This window comes from Galeopterus variegatus, unplaced genomic scaffold (assembly GCF_000696425.1).
Source record: "Galeopterus variegatus unplaced genomic scaffold, G_variegatus-3.0.2 Scaffold10615, whole genome shotgun sequence".
Classification (NCBI taxonomy): domain Eukaryota; kingdom Metazoa; phylum Chordata; class Mammalia; order Dermoptera; family Cynocephalidae; genus Galeopterus; species Galeopterus variegatus.
In genome coordinates, this window is record NW_007736726.1 from 32,328 (window position 1) to 52,968 (window position 20,641).

Sequence of the window (20,641 nt, forward strand, 5' to 3'; positions counted from 1 at the left end):
GCAGACTCAAGCTGCTCGTAGCTGCTCACTGCCCTCTGTTAGAAAACGGAGCGTAAGGGCCGGCCTGTGGCTCACTCGAGAGAGTGTGGTGCTGATAACACTAAGGCTACGGGTTCGGATCCCATATAGGGATGGCCGGTTGGCTCACTGGCTGAGCGTGGTGCTGACAACACCAAGTCAAGGGTTAAGATCCCCTTACCAGTCATCTTTAAAAAAAAAAAAAAAAGAAAGAAAACGGAGCATAAGAGAGGTGTGAAAGATGTATTAGCACCAATTGGGGCTTTCTCACCATGCAGTCAGGATAGTTAAAATTGAATTTTAAAGGAACAATGTTACTTAATGAATGGCTTGGTACCACGGAGCATAAGAGAGGTGTGAAAGATGTATTAGCACCAATTGGGGCTTTCTCACCATGCGGTCAGGATAGTTAAAATTGAATTTTAAAGGAACAATGTTACTTAATGAATGGCTTGGTACCACCTGTCATTCTTGGTCCAAACAATAGCAACCATCCCGTACTTTAGAGACACTGGCCTGAAAGAGGATTCTCCTCTCCCTCCTCCCAGAGCCTCAGAGAGAGGGAAAGTCAGTCTTTGGAAGGACCTGTCCTCCAGGATCTAGACTCTGTGGGCTCTGGATAGGAGGACAGACCTTGGACGAGCTTGGATAGGCCTTGAACACAGTAGGCACTCATAAATGCTTGTCAGTGACTGACTCATTAGTGGGCTCAAGGGGCTCTTAGGAAAGAAGGATGGACATTCAGACAAACAGGTTCCTGCCTGAATCTTGTCCAAAGAGGGCAAATGTTCCCCTCTTCGTCCTCCTGTGACAAATGGTTTATCTCCCAACTGGGGCTTGCTGGTGGAGCACTGGAATAGGAGCCACCCAAAATGGACAGGAGGAACGCAGCCTGTCCCTCAGCTTCTTCCATCCTTCAGTGGTTTGTACTAAGTGGGAAACAAACAAAAACACAGATGTAGAACAGATCAGCACAAGTGTGTTTCTTGCTCAAGTCCAAAAAGGGTGCCCTCCTCAATGGACAGCTCTCCTCCAAGTGATGATTCATGGATCAAGGCTCCTTCCACCTGTGGCTCTGTCACCCTCAACATATGGTTTCCAAGGTTCTCATGCTCTGTTGCATCATGCTGGCAAAAAGGGAAAACACACAGAAGGATGCGCGTGGAAGGTTTTTCTTGGCTGGTACAGGAAGTGGGCAGGCACATCATGTTTTAACATGTACTATTGGCCAGGAACCAGTCCCATGACCATGTTTTCCTGCAAGGGAGGCTGGGAACAGTGTAGGTGTGTGCCCAGGAAGAAGAGGAACAGGGTTTGGTGAACTGCTAATGGCTCTCAGCCACATGTAGTGAACGTGGCAGTCAAGGTCGTTTATCATCTGCCTGCATCCTAGCTCTTCATTCTCACATGACATTGTCAGCTGACCTCTTCTCAGTTTCTTAAACACTCTGTGTGTATGTGTGCATACACATTTTTCTGCCTTGGTTTTTGCTGTTCCTTCTATTTGTGTGCAGATAGAAGAGAGGACACTGGTACACAGCCTGGAAGTTTCTCTTCAACTCTCACAGCTCCTTCACTGAGCAAATTCCAGGTTTTCTTTTATACAGATGCCTCCTAAGACCCACCTGAGAATTGCCCTATGATAAACAGGGGAGGGGGCATCTCATAGTCATAGACAGCAAACTTCAAGAGCTTTTTGTCAAGAGAGCTAATAATCTATTTTTCAGAGGGGGTTACAGAGATTTCCAGGGAGGACATGAAACATAAGGGTCTGAATTTGCTGAGATAGTTAATTCTTTTTTTAGTTAATGTCTCTTACGAGAAGTAGTGTGCAGATTAAATAGCTCTCCAGAGTGGGAAAAACCCTGCTTTCTAGAGTTTGCCAATTTCCGTGGTGTGAATACTGCCACTGTGGCCGATGTCAGGCTACCAGGGAGATGTCTCTGCATGCAGAGCTGGGCAGACTTGCAGGCAATTAGCTCCCCGGCGCAGGCAAGGGCTTGCATGAGCCAGCTCCAGCACGTGACCCAGCACATGGACTGATGTCTTCATCCTGCTCTGCTTCAGGCTGTAGCTGAGACCCATCTTCTGGGAAGCTTTCCAGGCCCCTTTTGCTTCTTGGCCATCTATTTTAGAAGCCTGAACATTCTGTATCGGATTATTTTCCTTCAGATCTTTCCTATTAGTCTCTAAGCTCCTCATGGCCAGGACATAGGTTTTCAGTTTTTCTATCCTTATTGCATTGACTGATGCCCGCATTTAGTTGGCACCGAGCACACACACACAGAAGGCAGGCAGGATGGAGGACGGAAGGAGGTGGAGTTGAAGAGTACCAGCCTGTAAGCCACTCTCTGTTCTGTGACTTCTTGGCAGTGTGACCTCAGGCAAATCCCTTCTCTTGTCAAAATCTGTTTCCTTGCCTGTAAAATGTTCCTTCTTTTATTTTCCTGTGCTCTAGGTAGGCCAGCTATCGCTGCATAATCATGATGATGATGATGATAGTAGCAATAGCTACCGTTTATTCATTCAGCAAATTTTTGTTAAGCATCTACTCTGAGCCAGACCCTATTCTAGGTACTGTGGATTCATCAATGAACAAAACAGACACAAATCCCTTTCTTAAGGGCTTTATGTTCTACATTTGCAACATGCCACGAACTGAGTGGAATTTCATGGGCATCATATTGTTTGATCTCTGGACATCCCTGAAGGGCGAAGCTCCATTTCACTACTGTGGGAAGTACAGTTGTGTGAGTTGCCGTGTATCAGCCAGTGTGTCAGGGGTGGAGATGGGATGCACCTGGCACCTATGTTCTTAGCCATCACGATGTACTCCTCCGTCCCCAGCATCCTCATTCCTGCCCGTGCTACTGCCTTTGTCCACGCTGTCACCCTGGCCTCTCCTCCATTTGATCTGTTCCCATGAGCACATCCCTCAGGCCCACCTGACACCTGATCATCCCTCCCCGATGGTGTCTTTTCTGTGTCTCAGGTCCTGTCTCCAAATCCCTCCTCGTTATTCAACCAACCATTGGTCACAGAGAATGGAATCCTTTCCTTCTTTACTTGCTCCCTCATGACCCCTCTTTCCCCTTTCCCTTCATCCCACCGCCACAGGGCCCAGGTATGGACCCACATGAATAAACTTCTCTTAGTTAATACATTGAATTCTTTAATTTTTGTTTGGACTCTAGCTCAAATCTTGGTTTTAAATGTCTTCATCGTATGAGGTATTTATTCTTCCTGGGAAATCTGAAGGTCAGATCTGCTAAAGCAAACAAAATCTCAACACTCCTTGTGTGCACGTACTGTGTGCTGAGTTTGGTGCTCATTGCTGCAGGGTTTCGAAGATGAAAGAGACATAGTCACTGATCTTTGGCCTCAGTTGGCTCCTTAGTGTGGTCAAGGCCGGGATGATCACATAGTCCCGTGTGCCTGGGACAGTACTGGCTCATGCTAGGTATAATTATTAACAGCCTTTCACACTCAGATGCCATAGTTTGAATGATAAATTCTCTGGTCACCCTGAACAAGGCTTGAGAATATGGCCTCTTACTGCTTTAAGCACTTTGCAAATACCAAGTCATTTAATCCTCTCAACCCTAGGATATTTGTGCTGTTATTATCCACATTTCACAGATGAGGAAACAGAGGCACAGAGCAGTAAAGTCACTCACTCAAGGTCACAGAGCTAGGAAGAAGCAGGCTGGGTTTTGAACTCAGGTCACTTGGTGCTGGAGTTTTCCAGCCCAACTACTCCGTCAGCAAGAACTTCCTTAAGGTCTTCCCTGACACCACCCCACCCGAATCCATGGACTTATATCCCTGTCTTGACTGCTGTGACATAGTTTTGTGGTGGGAAGACAGCCACAGGGTTGGAATTTCTTCTGGATCCCTAGTGCCTGGCACAGCGCCCAGGGCCAAATAAATCTCCAGGAATGCTTTTGAACCAAGGGATGAATTTTCCAGGGCAGGGGCAGGGTTTGGCCCCTCCTCATGGCTTCTTCCTCCCCTGTCCCTGTGGCAGCAGGGATGTCAGCCCCCAGAAGCAAATGGAGCTGCCTGGAATTCCTTATCAGTTTTCAGAGCAGTCTGCAGTAGGACCAGAGCGGGTGTCAGTGACACTGGGGGCTGCTCTGAGAAAAGCTGGAATGCCATAGCCAGCCCCACCTGGGGAGGGGCCGGAGGTGGGGGAGGGTGCTGGGCAGGGAGGGCTCAGCTGTCACATTCCTCCAGCTCACAGAAAGCTCTCCTGGGTGCCTTGTCCTTATTTAGGCAGGCGATGTCTGCTGACTTGGGCCTTGTGAGATGCCATTGCACACTGGCCCGCCGGGGGTGGGGGTGGGTGGAGCAGGGGCAGAGCACACCCAGTGCTAAGTCAGCAGACTCTTGGGTGGACAATCCTGGCAGACCCGGACTCCCCAGGGTGGAAAGTTCAACCCCTGAGGAGAAAAATCATTCTCTAAGTAATAGTAACAAAACCAGCAGCTACTATTCGCAGAGTGCCTACTGTGTGTGGGCACCATGCTAAGCTGGTCTGTAAGCTCCAGGAAGTGAGTTTCTCCTGTTCACTGTTGTACACCCATATCTAGCTCAGGACCTGGCACACAGTAGGTGCCTAGTAACTACTTGTCACAGGTGAATGAATATTCATTTCACATGCCACATTCACTTACTCCTCACAGTGATTCTCATGACAGCTCAGTATCTTATTAACCCATTTTACAGATGGAAAAACTGAGGCTTGTTGAGGTTCCTTGACTTGGCAAAAGTCACAAAAGTTGGAGGTGGGGGAGCTGGGGTTTGAAATCAGGTCATCTAACTCCAACACTAACTAATGCTGCCATCTTTTGTTTTGGTGTAAGCCACATGGAATCCCTGGCTTTCCTCCTTCCTGGCGGTGTGAGTTGTTTGGGCTACATAACCCCCTCATGTATTGAATGGGGATTGAGAGTGATGTCTACTTAAGAGAATATTGTGAGGGTTGAATGAGATAACACACGCAAGTGTTACAGCATAGTGTCTGGCACATAGTAGGTGCTCAGCAAGTATTGTCTATTAAGAATGGTGGTGGCAGTGGCGATGAGACAGTGATGGTGATGGGCTCCAGGGGATTTAGCGTCCTCCTGCTGGATTTCATCCACGGAATGGACTGGACAACTGGTGAGACCGTTTCCCAGTAGCCTTCATCCCCTCCCGGGGCACAGGGACAGTTATGCCCTGTGGAGAGGGTGGCAGTCCTGTCTCTGGTTTCCTAAAGGGAACATTCATGACTCTTGGGCTGTCTGAAGTCTCCCAGATTCCCAGAGCAGGAGGCTGGAGGGGCTGGGGTTTTAACTTCTGTTAGTAGGGCCTAGCCCGTGGTGCACTCGGGAGGGTGCGGCGCTGGGAGTGCAGCAGTGCTCCGGCCGCGGGTTTGGATCCTATATAGGGATGACCGGTGCGCTCACAGCGCTCACTGGCTGAGCGTGGTGTGGCCGGTCTCAAAAAGAAATAAAAATAAAAATAACTTCTGTTAGTACCTGCCACGTAATCACATTCTCGTATCAGCTGCTTCCATGAGCACCGACTGTGTGCACGGACTGTCTGGATTCCTGTCCCTGGCTGTCTGTGTGCCACTGGGGAAGTCATTGAAATGCTCAGAGTCCCAGTCTCCTCATCTGTGCACTGAAGATTATAATAATCATATTTCTCTCATATGATTGTTGTTCGGGTGAAATGATGTAACATGCAAGCATTCAGAATAGGGCCTGTCACATAGTGTGACCCTTCTGATGTGTCCATAACAGAGTAGCAGTATGACTAATTTTCAATTATTGAAAACTGAAAATGATCACACAGGTTTCTCTGGGCCTCGGTTTCCCCAGCTTGTCTCTGTGTTGGTATTAAATGAGATGAGATGCTTTCTGAGGCTCCTTCCAGCTCTGTGAGTCTCACAATCAGATATATATGATCCATTTAAGTCAACAGGGGAGAGAGGAATAAATGCCCAAACCTCTCTCTGCTCCACCCTCTAGCCTCTTGCTGGTGCCTTGCCCCGCCATCGGCTGGACCCAGTTGTAAGCCAGAGAGCAAGTGCGCTGGGTGGTGCAGGCAGTGAGGACAGTCTCCCCAGGTGACAGCTGGGTGGGGGAATGGTCGGGATGGGGGAAGGGGAGGAGATGGAGCAAAAGGAAAATAACCAGCCCAAATGTGTATGTGTCTGTCTGTCTGTCTTCCTCCCTTCCATCTCGATCTCAGCCACCTAGGTTTCTTTCTAGTAGGCAGCCTGTATTACCAGTTTCTTACCTCATCTTCCACAAATATTCTGTATATAGAAGAGCAAACACATTTGTTTGTTTGCTTGTTTACACAAGTGTTACATACACTTACACCTTGCTTTTTAACTTAACACATCTTGGAATTCACTCGGTCGCTACATAAAAATCGATCTCATTCTTAGTATTGGCTACGTAAAAGTCCTTCAGGGGGCTCTACCATAATTTAGTTAACTGGATCCCTACTGCTGGCTTGGGTTTGTTTCCAATCTTTTGCTATTACAGTGTTGAAATAAATACCCCTCGGGCCGGCCTGGTGGCGCACTCTGTAGAGTGCGGCGCTTGGGAGCACGGCGGCACTCGGTAGAGTGCGGCGCTTGGGAGTGCGGCGGCGCTCCGCCGAGGGTTCGGATCCCATATAGAGACCGGTCCGCTCACTGGTTGAGCACGGTGCGGGCGCGACACCGAAGGTTGCAATCCCGTTACCAGTCACGAAAAAAGACAAAAAGGGAAAAAAAAAAAAGAAAGAAATACCCTTGTACATGTGTCATTTTGCACAATTTGAGTATATCTATTTGTTGGCCAGATTCCCAGAAGGGGAATCGTTAGCACAAAAATGTGTAGATGCTAGAAAGAAATACCCTTGTACATGTGTCATTTTGCATAATTTGAGTATATCTATTTGTTGGCCAGATTCCCAGAAGGGGAATCGTTAGCACAAAAATGTGTAGATGCTAGATTTGTAAAGAAAAGAAAGGTTGAGCACTTTGAAGTGATAACTATGCATATATGGAAACATGGAAAATTATTTAAGTGAAAAATGTATAATAGTAACAGCTAACTCTTCTATAGTGCATACTCTGTGCAAGGTACTGTTCTTAGCACTTTATGGATATTAACTCATTTAATTTTTGTAACATCTCTGTGAGGTAGGCATTATTATCATCCCCATGTGTTAGTTACCTATCACTGCATAACAAATTATCCACAAACATAGCAGCTTAGAATAACACACATTTATTATCTTGGTTTCTGTGGGTCAAGTAGCATGGCAACTGGGTCCTCTGGCTCAAGGTGTCTCAGAGGCTGCAGTCAAGGTGCCAGCCAGGGCTGTGGTCTCATCTGAAGGCTCCAGGACTGGGGAAGGATCCATTCCAAGTTCACATATGCGGATGTTGGCAGGATCCAGTTTCTTGCAGGCTTTTGTACTGAGGGCCTCAGCATCTCCCTGGCTGTTGGCTGGAGGCTGCCCTCAGTTCCTTGTCGTGTGGGCCTCCATAAAAAACAGCTGCTTCATCAAAGCCAGCAAGAGAGTCTGCTGGCAAGAGAGAATTCACAGTCTTTTGTAAACAAGTGTGACAGTTACATCTTATCACTTTTGCTATATTGTATTCATTAGAAGCACTAGGTCCAGCTCACACTTGAAGGGAGGGGATTACACAAGAGTGTGAATACCAGCAGCCATCTGGGAAATCTGCTTGCCACCCTCATTATTCAGAAGAGGAAACGGATGTGCAGAGAGGTTAAGTGACTCGCCCAAGTCACACAGCTAGTAAATTTCTGAGTCAGGGATCCTAACCCAGGTAGCATGACTTCAGATTCCATGCTCTTAACCATAATGCCTAAAAATTGAGTCTTCATTGTGTTTACAGCCCTGTTCGGAAAAAAAAAAGAGTGTGTACATGGATAGACTAGAAAAGAAGGCTCATAAGCTTAAATAGCTATTGTGTTAGAGCGGTGGCTTCAGAGTGCTGTTGCTTTAATATTACTGTTTTTACAGTTTGGAAAATGTCATGTTAAAATCAGGCAGAGACTTTTTGAAAAGAAGTTTCCCTCATAAGTCAAGTTAAGCAGACCGGGCATTGCTAGAGTAGCCATAACTTTCTGATGTTAATAAAAACAATATTGGCAGCTTGAAATTAAATCATGCCAAGGTTTTGATACACTTGCCTTAAAATATTAATGAAACCCTTCAGAACACTGATATGAAGCATCCCAATTCTCAGGTGTTTGTTGTGTGTGTTTTGTTTTGTGTATTTTTTTTTTTTTTTTTGGTGAATGTCTGGCATGTTGCAATCCTCAAATGTGGTTATCTTTGTTGCATTGGCATAATCAGTGACTTGTACATTCAGCAATAGCATTTAAGCAAGTTTTATTAGCAAGCGATATTTTCAGTTAATAAATGTTTCAAAAGTCATTTAAGAATGGATTTGAACTTGCTGAGTGTAAAGATTGAACTTCAAGTCACTGTAGCTGTAGTAATTGCTTACTGTATTAGTTTAGATGCTAGCACTGCATGTGCTGTGCATATTCTGATTTTATTAAAATAAAAAGTTGAACTGCACAGTCAAAAAAAAAAAAAGAAGAAGAAAAGAAAAGAAAAGAAAAAAGGAAAAGAAAAGAAAGTTTCCCTGTGCTTCTTTGAAACCCTCTGCCAACTCATGCAATGAAGGTCTGTGGCCTCCCTGCCGGGCGGCAGCTAACTCCAGGCTGGACTGCAGGGCCCAGTCCTCTGTGGGGAGGAGGAGCAAGGTCTGAGGTCCTCTCTCTGTCATTTTGCTGGTTGCTACAGTGCAGCCAGACCTCAGTCCTACACTGTCAGCCAGGCCCCAGTGGACCAGTCTTTCTTCTGGAAAGTGAATGGGGACCACTTGCTGGCAACCTAGCTCTGGCCCCTTGGACCTGCAGCATGAATGCAAAGTACAGTGCCCCTTGGGGAAGAGGCTGGGTTGTGTCCAGTCCCAGCTGCCGAGCCCTTCTGGAAAGTGAACTTGAACCGAAGCAGGGTAGCAGATATGTGAGTCAGCACAGGCTTTGGTGCCAGACAGACTTGGGCTCAGGCTCGGGCCAGCTCTGGACATACTAGCTCTGAGGCTTGGGCAAATGATTTTCTGAGCCTGCATTTCTTCTCCTGTGAGGTGGATTGCCCTGAGAATGACATGAGCTCACACAGGTAATTTTAGTTTCCTGTGGTTGCCATAATGAATGAACACAGACTCGGTAGCTTAAAACAATACAGATTCATTCTCTTACAGTTCTAGAAGTCGGAAGCCTGCAACCAGTTTTACTGTGCTAAGATGTCCGCAGCTCTGGTTCCTTCTGGAGGTTCCAAGGGGAGGGTCCACTTCCTTGCCTCTGGAGCTTCTAGTGGCTGCTGTCTAGGTGGTATGAGCCCTTAGGTTATGTCCCATTTTTTTCTTATTAAAAACAGTGTTCAGGGCCGGCCCGGTGGCGCACTGGATAGTGCGCCGCTTGGGAAGCGCGGCGGCGCTCCCGTCCGAGGGTTCGGATCCCGGAGGAGGAGCAAGGTCTGAGGTCCTCTCTCTGTCATTTTGCTGGTTGCTACAGTGCAGCCAGACCTCAGTCCTACACTGTCAGCCAGGCCCCAGTGGACCAGTCTTTCTTCTGGAAAGTGAATGGGGACCACTTGCTGGCAACCTAGCTCTGGCCCCTTGGACCTGCAGCATGAATGCAAAGTACAGTGCCCCTTGGGGAAGAGGCTGGGTTGTGTCCAGTCCCAGCTGCCGAGCCCTTCTGGAAAGTGAACTTGAACCGAAGCAGGGTAGCAGATATGTGAGTCAGCACAGGCTTTGGTGCCAGACAGACTTGGGCTCAGGCTCGGGCCAGCTCTGGACATACTAGCTCTGAGGCTTGGGCAAATGATTTTCTGAGCCTGCATTTCTTCTCCTGTGAGGTGGATTGCCCTGAGAATGACATGAGCTCACACAGGTAATTTTAGTTTCCTGTGGTTGCCATAATGAATGAACACAGACTCGGTAGCTTAAAACAATACAGATTCATTCTCTTACAGTTCTAGAAGTCGGAAGCCTGCAACCAGTTTTACTGTGCTAAGATGTCCGCAGCTCTGGTTCCTTCTGGAGGTTCCAAGGGGAGGGTCCACTTCCTTGCCTCTGGAGCTTCTAGTGGCTGCTGTCTAGGGGGGATGAGCCCTTAGGTTATGTCCCATTTTTTTCTTATTAAAAACAGTGTTCATAGATCTAAATCTAAGAACTAAAACTGTTAAATTCTTAGAAGAAAGTAAAACAGTAAATCTTTGTGATCTAGGGTTAGGCAAAACCTTCTTAGATACGACACCAAAAGTACAGGTGACAAAAGAAAAAACAGATAAATTGGACTTCATTAAAATTAAGAACTTTTGTGCTTCAAAGGACACCATCAAAAGAGTGAAAAGACAGCCCACAGGATGGGAAAAAGTTTGCAAATCATATATCTGATAAGTGACTTGCGGTAGAATATATAAAGAAATTTTACAACTCAATAAAAAAAAGACCAAAAAATTAAAAATTGAAATTAAAAAAATTAAAATTGGGCAGAAGATCTAAACAGGCATTTCTCCTAAGAAGATATACAAATAGCCATTAAGCACATGAAAAGATGCTCAACGTCATCAGCCGTCAGGGGAATGCAAATCAAAACCACGATGCAATGTCACTTCACAAATCACTCATCTGGCAGCCTTGGAACACCAAGGTCAAGGATTCGGTTCCCCGTGCCGGCCAGCTGCCAAAATAAATACATAAATAAATAAAAAAAGCTTCCACAAAAACAAAAAAAGCCAAATCACTTGTGTGGCTCTAATAAAAAAGGACAATCATGAGTGTTAGAGAGGAAGTGGAGAAATCAGAACCCTCATACATTCCTGGTGGTAAAATGGTGTGGCCACTTTGAAACCAGTGTGGCAGTTCCTGGAAAGGTTAAACACAGAGTTACCACGTGACCCAGCAATTCCACTCCTGGGTATAAACCCAAGAGGAATGAAAATATATGTCCACACAAAAAACTTATACACAAATATTCATAGCAGCATTATTCATAATAACCAAAAAGTGGGAACCACCCAAATGTCCCTCCACTGATGAACAGGGAAATAAAATATGGTTATCCACACAATGGAATCTTATTTGGCAATAAAAAGGAATGAAGTACCGACACGTGCTACAAGGTGAATGGACCTCAAAGCAATGTTTAGATGGCATCTCTTTCTACAGCGATACATATCTACTTCCAAATTAGCTGCAGTCAACAGCATTTTGGAAGGGAATGCTGGCAAGCATTGTTATAATAATAAAAACAACAATAATAATGATAGCTAATATTTTAAGTGTTCAGTTTACACTGAGCACTTTTATGTTATCTCGTTTCAGACTCCCAGTAATTTTGTGAGGCAAGGTTATTGTCCCCATTTCACAGTCAAAGTAACTGAGGCCAGAAAGCAAAGGTCAGATACCCAAAATGTGCTGATGCTACAATATAGATTTGAGCTTGTGCCCTTGACCCCTCTGATGAGGGCTTCCTGGTAGGACACTACTGATCACTGTCTGTCCCTCTTGCACATGGCACTGTGCTCCCCATAGTAGGGGCTCAGCACATGTTTGCCAAATGAGGACAAATGGAATCCCTGGGTGGTTGTGGGGGGGGGGTCCATCAGCCAGGGCTTGCTGACTGTGCCCCTGCCTATATCCTCGGGGCATGGGGGGCTTCCTCCCAGACAGATCTCTGGGCTGGTGGCTGGACACCCAGCTGTGGTTCCTCTTCATTGCCTGACTTGATTGTTCTGGGGGAAACAGCCAGAGCCAGCCAGAGCCGGGGGTGAGGGGCTATTTTGGGAGAGGACGGGGCACTGGCATCTCAAGCATGCCCACCTCAGGAAGATGCTTGGCCACACTGTCCCTTTAACCACCTCTGCAGCCTCCAGAGAGACTGGCGGAGGCCTGAGCTGGGAACTCTGATTATCTGCCTCTGTCCTGCAAACCTACCATGTGCTTCTTGTGCCTAATGTTTTTTTTTTTTTTTCCCTTCATTCTCAAGTGAATAATTCAGTGGCGTTTTAGTACATTCAGGATTTTTGTTTTAGTCCCCTCCAAAACACTGTGCTGCTTATTCATTTTATGTAACAAGCACGTATATGGCATTTCTTGTGTTTGAGCTGCTGTCCTAAGAGCCATGTGACTGTTAGGTCATTTCCTCCTTACACTGTTCCTCTGAGGTGTATCACCATTTTATTTATCCCCGTTTTACAGATGAGAGTCTGGGGCTTGTTCAAGGTTATAAGGAGTAGAGCTGCGATCTGCATCCAGGCCCCCTGGCCAGAGTTGCCCTCTCTTAGTACTCCACTATGTGGTGTATAGGCTGTGCCCTGAGCCCCTGTCTGTCCACTGATTTCCGGAAATGTTACCTGGTTGACCTGGCAGGACGGATCTGCATCCAGGCCCCCTGGCCAGAGTTGCCCTCTCTTAGTACTCCACTATGTGGTGTATAGGCTTTGCCCTGAGCCCCTGTCTGTCCACTGATTTCCGGAAATGTTACCTGGTTGACCTGGCAGGACCGCATTAAGCTCCCCAGATGGATGCAGAGTCCTGTTCATCCCCACCCTGGGTCCCCACACATGGAGGACCTGGTCCAGAGTTGGTACCAGGAGGATAGCAGCTTGGGGTAATGGGTGAAAGCTTGGGCAGATTCACCTTCTAGCTGTGTGACCTAGAGAAAGTGGCTCCACTTTTCTGAGGCCATTTGTGTTTATAAAGGAGGTTGTAGCAGAGTCAGACACAAAGTGCTCAACAAATAATCAAGATTAATATTATTAATAACAGTGGTAGAAGAGACATTTGCTGATAGAATGCACTAAAACAGAGGTAAGCAAACTTTCTGTAAAGGACTAGATGGTAAATATTTTTGGCTTTGCAGATCATACAGTCTACTTAGCTCTGGACAATATGTAAACAAATGAGCCTGGCTGTGTTCCAATAAAACTTTATATGATCACTGAATTTTAAATTTCATATAATTTTCACACATCACAAAATATTGCTCTTGTCTTTTTCCAGCCATTCAAAAATATAAAAACTTTTCTTAGCTTATGGGAGGTACGAGAACAGGCAGTGGGCTGGATTCAGCCTACTGCTGTGATTTGCTGATCCCTGCAGCTGAATGTGAGCTCTGCAAGGGATTTCTGGATGTTCGGTTTGCTGCTGTGTTCACAGTGCCCAGTCTGTAGCTCAGGTGGGTTTGAGCTGGCCCTTTAGGGCTGGGAGCATGGAAGGGAGGAAGAACATCCCAGGTGGGGAACTGTCTGAGCAAATGTGTCAGGGGTAACTCCAGCGAGTGTCCCCCTTGGGCACCATGAAACCAACAACGCCTGGGTAAGACAACTGGGAGACAAGGCCAGCCGTAACCAGGCAGTTAGGGGGCTGGGGGTGGGGAAAGGAGGCAAGGGTGGGGGTGGATGCCCCAGAAGTGGTGCTGTTGGGTGACGGCCCTGCCCCATCCCAGAACCAACAGCCTTATTTTTAACCCTGCTGATGAAAGTTATTCGGAATGAAATCAAGAAGAGTGACTGCTCCCTGTCCCTCCCCCTGCCCCAGTTACTGCTCTCTTCCCTTCCCCCAGCAAGGTCAGAGCCATCTTAAGAGACCTTCACCCAGAGGCATGAGTCTGGATATGGGGAGGGGTCAGGGCAGAAAAAGCAGTTTCCTGCAATTCCCTAGCAGAGACTTGACTCAGGGAGAGAGCCTGGTGCTTAAAGAAACTCACTGCAGTCTCCTGGGGGGTTGAGCGGGCCAGGAACATCCCAAGATGGAGATGGATCTTCTCTCTCAGTGTGCAGCACAAGCGTCTGGAGGGCGTATACAACAGATTCCTGGGCTCTTCCTCCTCAAATTTGGATTCAGGAGGTCTGGGCTAGAACCTGAGAATCTGCATTTCTAATAAGCTCCCAGGTGATGAGGATGTTGGGGGTGGGGTGCATGGACCACACAGCGAGTGGCACTGGACTAAAACTGGTAGCCTCCGGGCCACAGGGGTTCAGCTGCCCTTCCCAGGTGAGCCGTCTGTGTACCCCATCGAGGCTGCCTGGAGCTGAGAATCTGGAGAGCCTCGAAGGCCATGCTAAGTGGTTTGGACTTTATTTTGAGCGTGGTAGGCAGACTTGCAGAGATTTTAAGCAAGAGGTGAGGCCATGGGAAGTATGGTAAAGCAAGTTCTCCACGCCACCGCTGAGTGCAGGATCAGTGGTGGGGAGTGAGCCTGCAGGAGACAGATGGGGAGGCGGGGCAGGAGGAATGGCAGAGCGAGGGGAGCAGGACAGACAGGAGTTGGTGACTGACTGGCTGTGGGTGTTGAAAGGAGGTGGGGAGGGAGGTGTGGAAGAACTCTGAGATTCCTGGCTTGAGGCTTCGAGCTGGGAGCCATCCAGGGATCAGGGACATGAGGGTGGTGAGAAGGGCTGACAAGGGGGCTGTGGGCCAGGCTGATGGAGGTGGGCAGCGGGGTGCGCTTCCTTCCTACACAGCAGCCATCATTGCCTTGGGCTGAGTGGCCACCCCCTCTTGACCCCAGAGTTGATCCCCCAGAATCTTCCAGGGCTCTGGGTGGTGGCTGTGGTTCCTGCCTGAGGAGTCCCGCAACTGTTGCCTTGGGCTGAGTGGCCACCCCCTCTTGACCCCAGAGTTGACCCCCCAGAATCTTCCAGGGCTCTGGGTGGTGGCTGTGGTTCCTGCCTGAGGAGTCCCGCAACACAGCTTCCCAAGGCACCAGAAAATGAGCCTCCTTCAACTCACATGACCAAAAAAGGACATTCTCTCCGTCTGAAGGTTTGCCCGGGATCCTTTCCCTCCTCCCCCGACCTGGGGTTTCAGGTTTCCAGGGAAGTGGCTCGGAAAAGTTTAGGACTTTGTCCCACACATTCCCAGTTCAGGCAGAATGAGCCTGAAGATACGTATGTATCACACTCTGTTTTGATATCACAGATGTCATCCTCCCCTCCTCCACCGTCACCACCACCATTGTCATTGTCATTATCATCATCACCATGTGGGCTGAATGCTCTCACAGGCTGCCTCTCATTTAGTTTCCACAGTAACTCTGAGAGGGGAGAATTATTATCTCTTCTTTACAGATGGAGAAACTGAGGCACAGAGAGGTAAAGCCATGCACCCAAGGTCCTAGAGTCCCAGCGGGGCCGGGACTAGGGGGAGGTGAGGGAGGGAGAGATGCACATGCAGGAGCCAATCCAGTCTTCCCCACTCCCCATCTGGTCTTTATTTGAAATTTCCTACAAAGTTTGTTCGTCAAGGATTTTTTTGCATGAATTTTGACTTTTAAAAATACAAGGGTACTTCAAAAAGTTCATGGAAAGATTTGAATTATCTTTTAATTCTGTTTTTCCATGAACTTTTTGAAGTGCCCTTGTATTGCATTAAAATATGATTTATCTTTACAGATGGAGAAACTGAGGCACAGAGAGGTAAAGCCATGCACCCAAGGTCCTAGAGTCCCAGCGGGGCCGGGACTAGGGGGAGGTGAGGGAGGGAGAGATGCACATGCAGGAGCCAATCCAGTCTTCCACACTCCCCATCCGGTCTTTATTTGAAATTTCCTTCAAAGTTTGTTCGTCAAGGATTTTTTTGCATGAATTTTGACTTTTAAAAATACAAGGGTACTTCAAAAAGTTCATGGAAAGATTTGAATTATCTTTTAATTCTGTTTTTCCATGAACTTTTTGAAGTGCCCTTGTATTGCATTAAAATATGATTTATCTTGATTTCTGCGGTTTTCGGCATCCGCATAAGTTTTGCGCCTAGGTGAGTGCCTTGGCCATCTCACTCTGTCCCCGGCCTTGGTAGAGCCAAAATTGGAACCCAGGGCTGCTGATTCTTAGACTGTGCTCTTCACCTTGCCCTGTGCTGCCTCCTCGCCAGCACACATGTGCCTGCCTGCCTGTGTGCGTTCTTTATGCATTCTTGTATTCATAAAATAGTCTCTCATTCAGTAAACATTGTGGCAGTGTTGCATAGCAGGGAGGCAGGGGCTTGGAAATCAGGCAGGTCTGGGTTGAAAATCTTACTCCATTGCTAATTACTGAGTGGAAGTCAAGCCTGTGGTTTGAGCACAGACTCAGGATCCTGGAATGCCTTGATATGAATCCTTGCTCTGTTACTTACTAGCTGTATAAGTCTGGGAGGATTCTTTAAAACCTTCTTGTGCCTCGGATTTCTCCTCTGGAAAGAGGGATGATGGCCACATCTATCACCTAGAGTTTTTTGGGGGATTAAACAAGTTTATTTCTGTGAAGCCTTTGGCACAGAGTCAGTGCTTGGTAAGAGTTAACCACTATTTTGCATCCTTGAGCAAGATACCTCTCTGAGCCTCAGTTCCACACCTGTGGAGTAGGGATGAGTAAAAATGACCTCACAGGCAATTTTGATGGTTGCAAGGGATAGATAAAAGGCCTGGCACATAGTACAGCTTAAGAGAATTTATCTCCCTTACTGTGGCCACACTTCTGTGCTGGAGACTGAGATAAAGTGACACAGGCACATCAACTCCCTGAGGAATTAACTCATCTGCAGAGAGTGGACACTCTGACTTGAACTTGAAGTTCCTCCAAGGCACCAAGCTCTTGCCCTGTCTCAGGGCCTTTGCACATGCTTTTCTGTCTACCTAGCTCACTGTCCCCATCCACCTCTTATGGGCCTAATGCATGTATTTCTTTAGGTCTCAACTTACATGTCTCATCCTCAAGGTTCACACAGCCAGGGAGTGGGCCCATTTGCCCAGTGAAGGGATCTGGGCAGAGCACTGACTGTGTCTACTATAGATGGGAAAATTACATCTCTATTTTTACTAAGCTGTAACTGAGATTTAGCATTTTCTTCAGTTATGGAAGGAGGCAATACACCATAGTAGTATTAGCAGTAGTGTGACTTAGTCACAATAGAAATTGCATATATTTTCACGTCACATTACTGTTGTTGCGGTTATTCCTGAACTATCCTTTATGCTAACCTGCACTTTCAGATTACAGTACTTAATACATCTGATAGATATTTTGTTTAATGTGTTAATAAAGGACATAGATTATTATAATTTTATTCTTTTACATATTTTGGGAACAGTGTGTCAAAATAACTGCATCTTTTTGTAATCCTGTGTATTTTATGCATTTAAAAACATTATTCTGGGGCCGGCCCGGTGGCGCACTGGATAAGTGCGCTGCTTGGGAAGCGCGGCGGCGCTCCCGCCCGAGGGTTTGGATCCCACATACGGACCGGTTCCCGCTCACTGGCTGAGCGAGGCGCGGGAGCAGCACTGAGGGTTGCGATCCCATTGCCGGTCCCCGGTCTGGTACGGGCGCAACACTGAGGGTTGCGGTTGCAACTCTCTGGGGTAGCAATGAGCCGTTAGCAGCCAACACTCACACAGCCAGGGAGTGGGCCCATTTGCCCAGTGAAGGGATCTGGGCAGGGCACTGACTGTGTCTACTATAGATGGGAAAATTACATCTCTATTTTTACTAAGCTGTAACTGGGATTTAGCATTTTCTTCAGTTATGGAAGGAGGCAATACACCATAGTAGTATTAGCAGTAGTGTGACTTAGTCACAATAGAAATTGCATATATTTTCATGTCACATTACTGTTATTGCGGTTATTCCTGAACTATCCTTTATGCTAACCTGCACTTTCAGATTACAGTACTTAATACACCTGATAGATATTTTGTTTAATGTGTTAATAAAGGACATAGATTATTATAATTTTATTCTTTTACATATTTTGGGAACAGTGTGTCAAAATAACTGCATCTTTTTATAATCCTGTGTATTTTATGCATTTAAAAACATTATTCTGGCTTCACTAGACTATCAAAGGGCTCTGTGAATCAAAAGAACTTCAGTACCTAGTTCTGGGGCCTTGGCATCCTCTGCATTCAACCAGTAATGTGGGGGAAAAGAGAGGGCACAGAGGTTTTAATGGGCCAGGCCTGGAAATAGCACACACATGTCTTCCCATAATGCATTGGCCAGAACTCAGTCATCTGACCATCCCTAACTGCAAGGGAGCTGGGAAATGTAGTCTATCTGTGTGCCCAGTAAATAGACTGCTGGGGAATGCACAGCAGTCTGGGCCACTGGGTTTGATAAATATTCGTTGACAGCCTGAGTGAGGGAGTGAATGCTGTGTCCAGGGTGTCCCTTTGTGGGTTGGGGAGAAGGGGCAGAGGGCTGGTGGAAAGGGTCTGGGGAATGCACAGCAGTCTGGGCCACTGGGTTTGGTAAATATTCGTTGACAGCCTGAGTGAAGGAGTGAATGCTGTGTCCAGGGTGTCCCTTTGTGGGTTGGGGAGAAGGGGCAGAGGGCTGGTTCTATGGAGGGCTCCTGAGTCTCCTGTTATGTTGTCTTCTTAGGACAAGCCACGCCAGGGCCAAAGCTGAGGCAGCAGAACAGGCCGCCTTGGCCGCCAACCAGGAGTCCAACATTGCCCGCACTCTGGCCAGGGAGCTGGCTCCAGACTTCTACCAGCCAGGTAGGGCCAGCCAGGGAGGGGAAGGGTAGGACAGGGTGGGGGCCATCCCTGGGGTGGGCACTTTTCTTTGATTGCTGGAAAGCTGAGATGCCCACATGGGCTCATGCATGCTTATGAGTTTTAGGAACTGTGGGGTGTGGTGCAAACGTGGGATGGGATGATGCAAGGGGAAAGTGGGGGAGACACATCTCTGCCTTCCTGCTGAGACTGTGGTGGGGTAGCAGAGGCTCCCAGTTGTGGGTACCAACTCCAGCCTATCTCTTCTCTGTGCTCTGCGCAGGGCAGACGATTGGAACTGGTGGAGCTTAGAGCAGGGGAGGTCTCAGATGGATGAGAGGAAAAAGGGCTTCCTGCTCTTGCTCAACAGCTTCAGTCAAGCATTAATTGAGCACTGCCCACAGGTCAGACACTGTGCTGGGCTCTGGAGGTACATAACTGGGGTCCAGAATCTGGAAGGAGCAGAGAATCACAAAGACAGCATAGCAGGGGGTGGGACATGTGGACCCTGAGTGCATTTAAATCCTACCTTCACTGTTTACCAGCTGGGAGAACTTGGGCACGGTCTTTAACCTCCATAAACCTCAATTTCTTGATCTCTAAAGTGGAATTAAAAATAGTGCCTACTTTTTTGTGCATGGATTAAATGCAGGTAAGGTGGATGTCCAGGCCACTGTAAACTCTCAGTGACTGTGACAGTTGTCTCACTATTATGATTACATTTCATACAGCATGGTGAGTGCCGTCTACTTAGAACAGGGGCATTGGAAACTCACAGGAAGCACTTAACCCACTTAGGCAAGGGAAGGCTGCCCTTGAGAGAGGCCATTTGAGCCAAAACTTGAAGGCCGAACAAGAGTTCACCATGTCAGTGGGTCTCAAACTTGACATGGACTGTTGGCCCACCCCCAGAGTTTCTGATTGGGTAGGTCTGGGGTGGAGCCCATGTATATGCATTTCTAACAAGGAGCAGGTGATGCAGATGCTGCTAGTCTGGGAACACACTTTGAGAACTACTGCACCGGGTAGTGCTGGGTGGGACAGGTGAACCTGGGTGGGAGGGGACCATAGGTGCAAAGGCACAGAAACTCGGGCGGAGTGGAATGCTGGGAAGCTAGATGGTAAAATAGGCAGTGGGTGGTAAAAAATGAGGCTGCAGAGACTGATACAGACTTGCTCTTGGATAGAGCAGTGGGAGCCCCTGAGGGCAGGAGACTGGTGTTCTCTGCATTGGGGGCTTTATGATGAGAGATATGATTAGATTTGTGTTGGCTTAACATTATTCTGGCTGGAGCAAGGAGACCAAAGGGAGACTGGATGGAAGACCTAGGAGAGCAGATCTGTGCCTGGAAAGATGTCACTTCTGGTCGCCGCGCTCCCCCTGCTGGTCCTAGGAAGAGCGACCCTGTCTAGCCGCCTTTGCCTTGGGTGGTCATAGCAACAGCTGTGACTCTCTATACTTGTGCCAGGCACTGAGCTCAGCATTTTACATCCATTTTCTCAATTGATCCTTCCATTAGTATTTATGAAATAGGTATGATTAGGCGCATTTTTCAGATAAGGGAATGGAAAAAGACCAGTCAGTGTCTGCCTGGGTGCCAGGCCTGGCTCTGCCTTTTGTCAGCTGTGTGACTGAGGGCAAGTAATTTAACCTTTCTGAGCCTCTCTTCCTTCATCTGTAAAATGGAGTTTCACAATAGCATCTACTACATAGGGTTATTAAAACGGTTAGATGAATTAATTTTTGGAATTGCTCAGAACAGTGCCTGGCACTTGGTCAATGCCATGTGAGTGCTGACTATAAATGAATGAGGCTCAGAGGGTTAGACGGCTGGCCCAGGGTCACCCAGCTGCGGTCCCGGGGTTGGAACCCAGCCTCCCTGTGTTGTCCCCGGCAGGTCCGGAATATCAGAAGCGCCGGCTGCTGCAGGAGATCCTGGAGAACTCGGAGAGCCTGCTGGAGCCCCGCGACCGGGGTGCCGGCGCCGCGGGCCTGCCGGAGCGGCCCCGCGAGAGCCCCCAGCTGCATGAGCGCGAGACCCCGC

At 47.7% G+C, this 20,641-nt stretch overlaps 1 protein-coding gene across 1 annotated transcript in view; it reads left to right on the plus strand.

The window, feature by feature from the left end:
- LOC103610115 (junctophilin-2-like) overlaps positions 1-20,641 on the plus strand; it is a 47,190-nt gene that overhangs the window by 24,402 nt on the left and 2,147 nt on the right. Inside the window, exons 4-5 of the mRNA XM_008594350.1 lie at positions 18,481-18,599; positions 20,495-20,639. Coding sequence (XP_008592572.1) covers positions 18,481-18,599; positions 20,495-20,639 — 264 coding nt within the window. The remainder of the gene's footprint in view (positions 1-18,480; positions 18,600-20,494; positions 20,640-20,641) is intronic.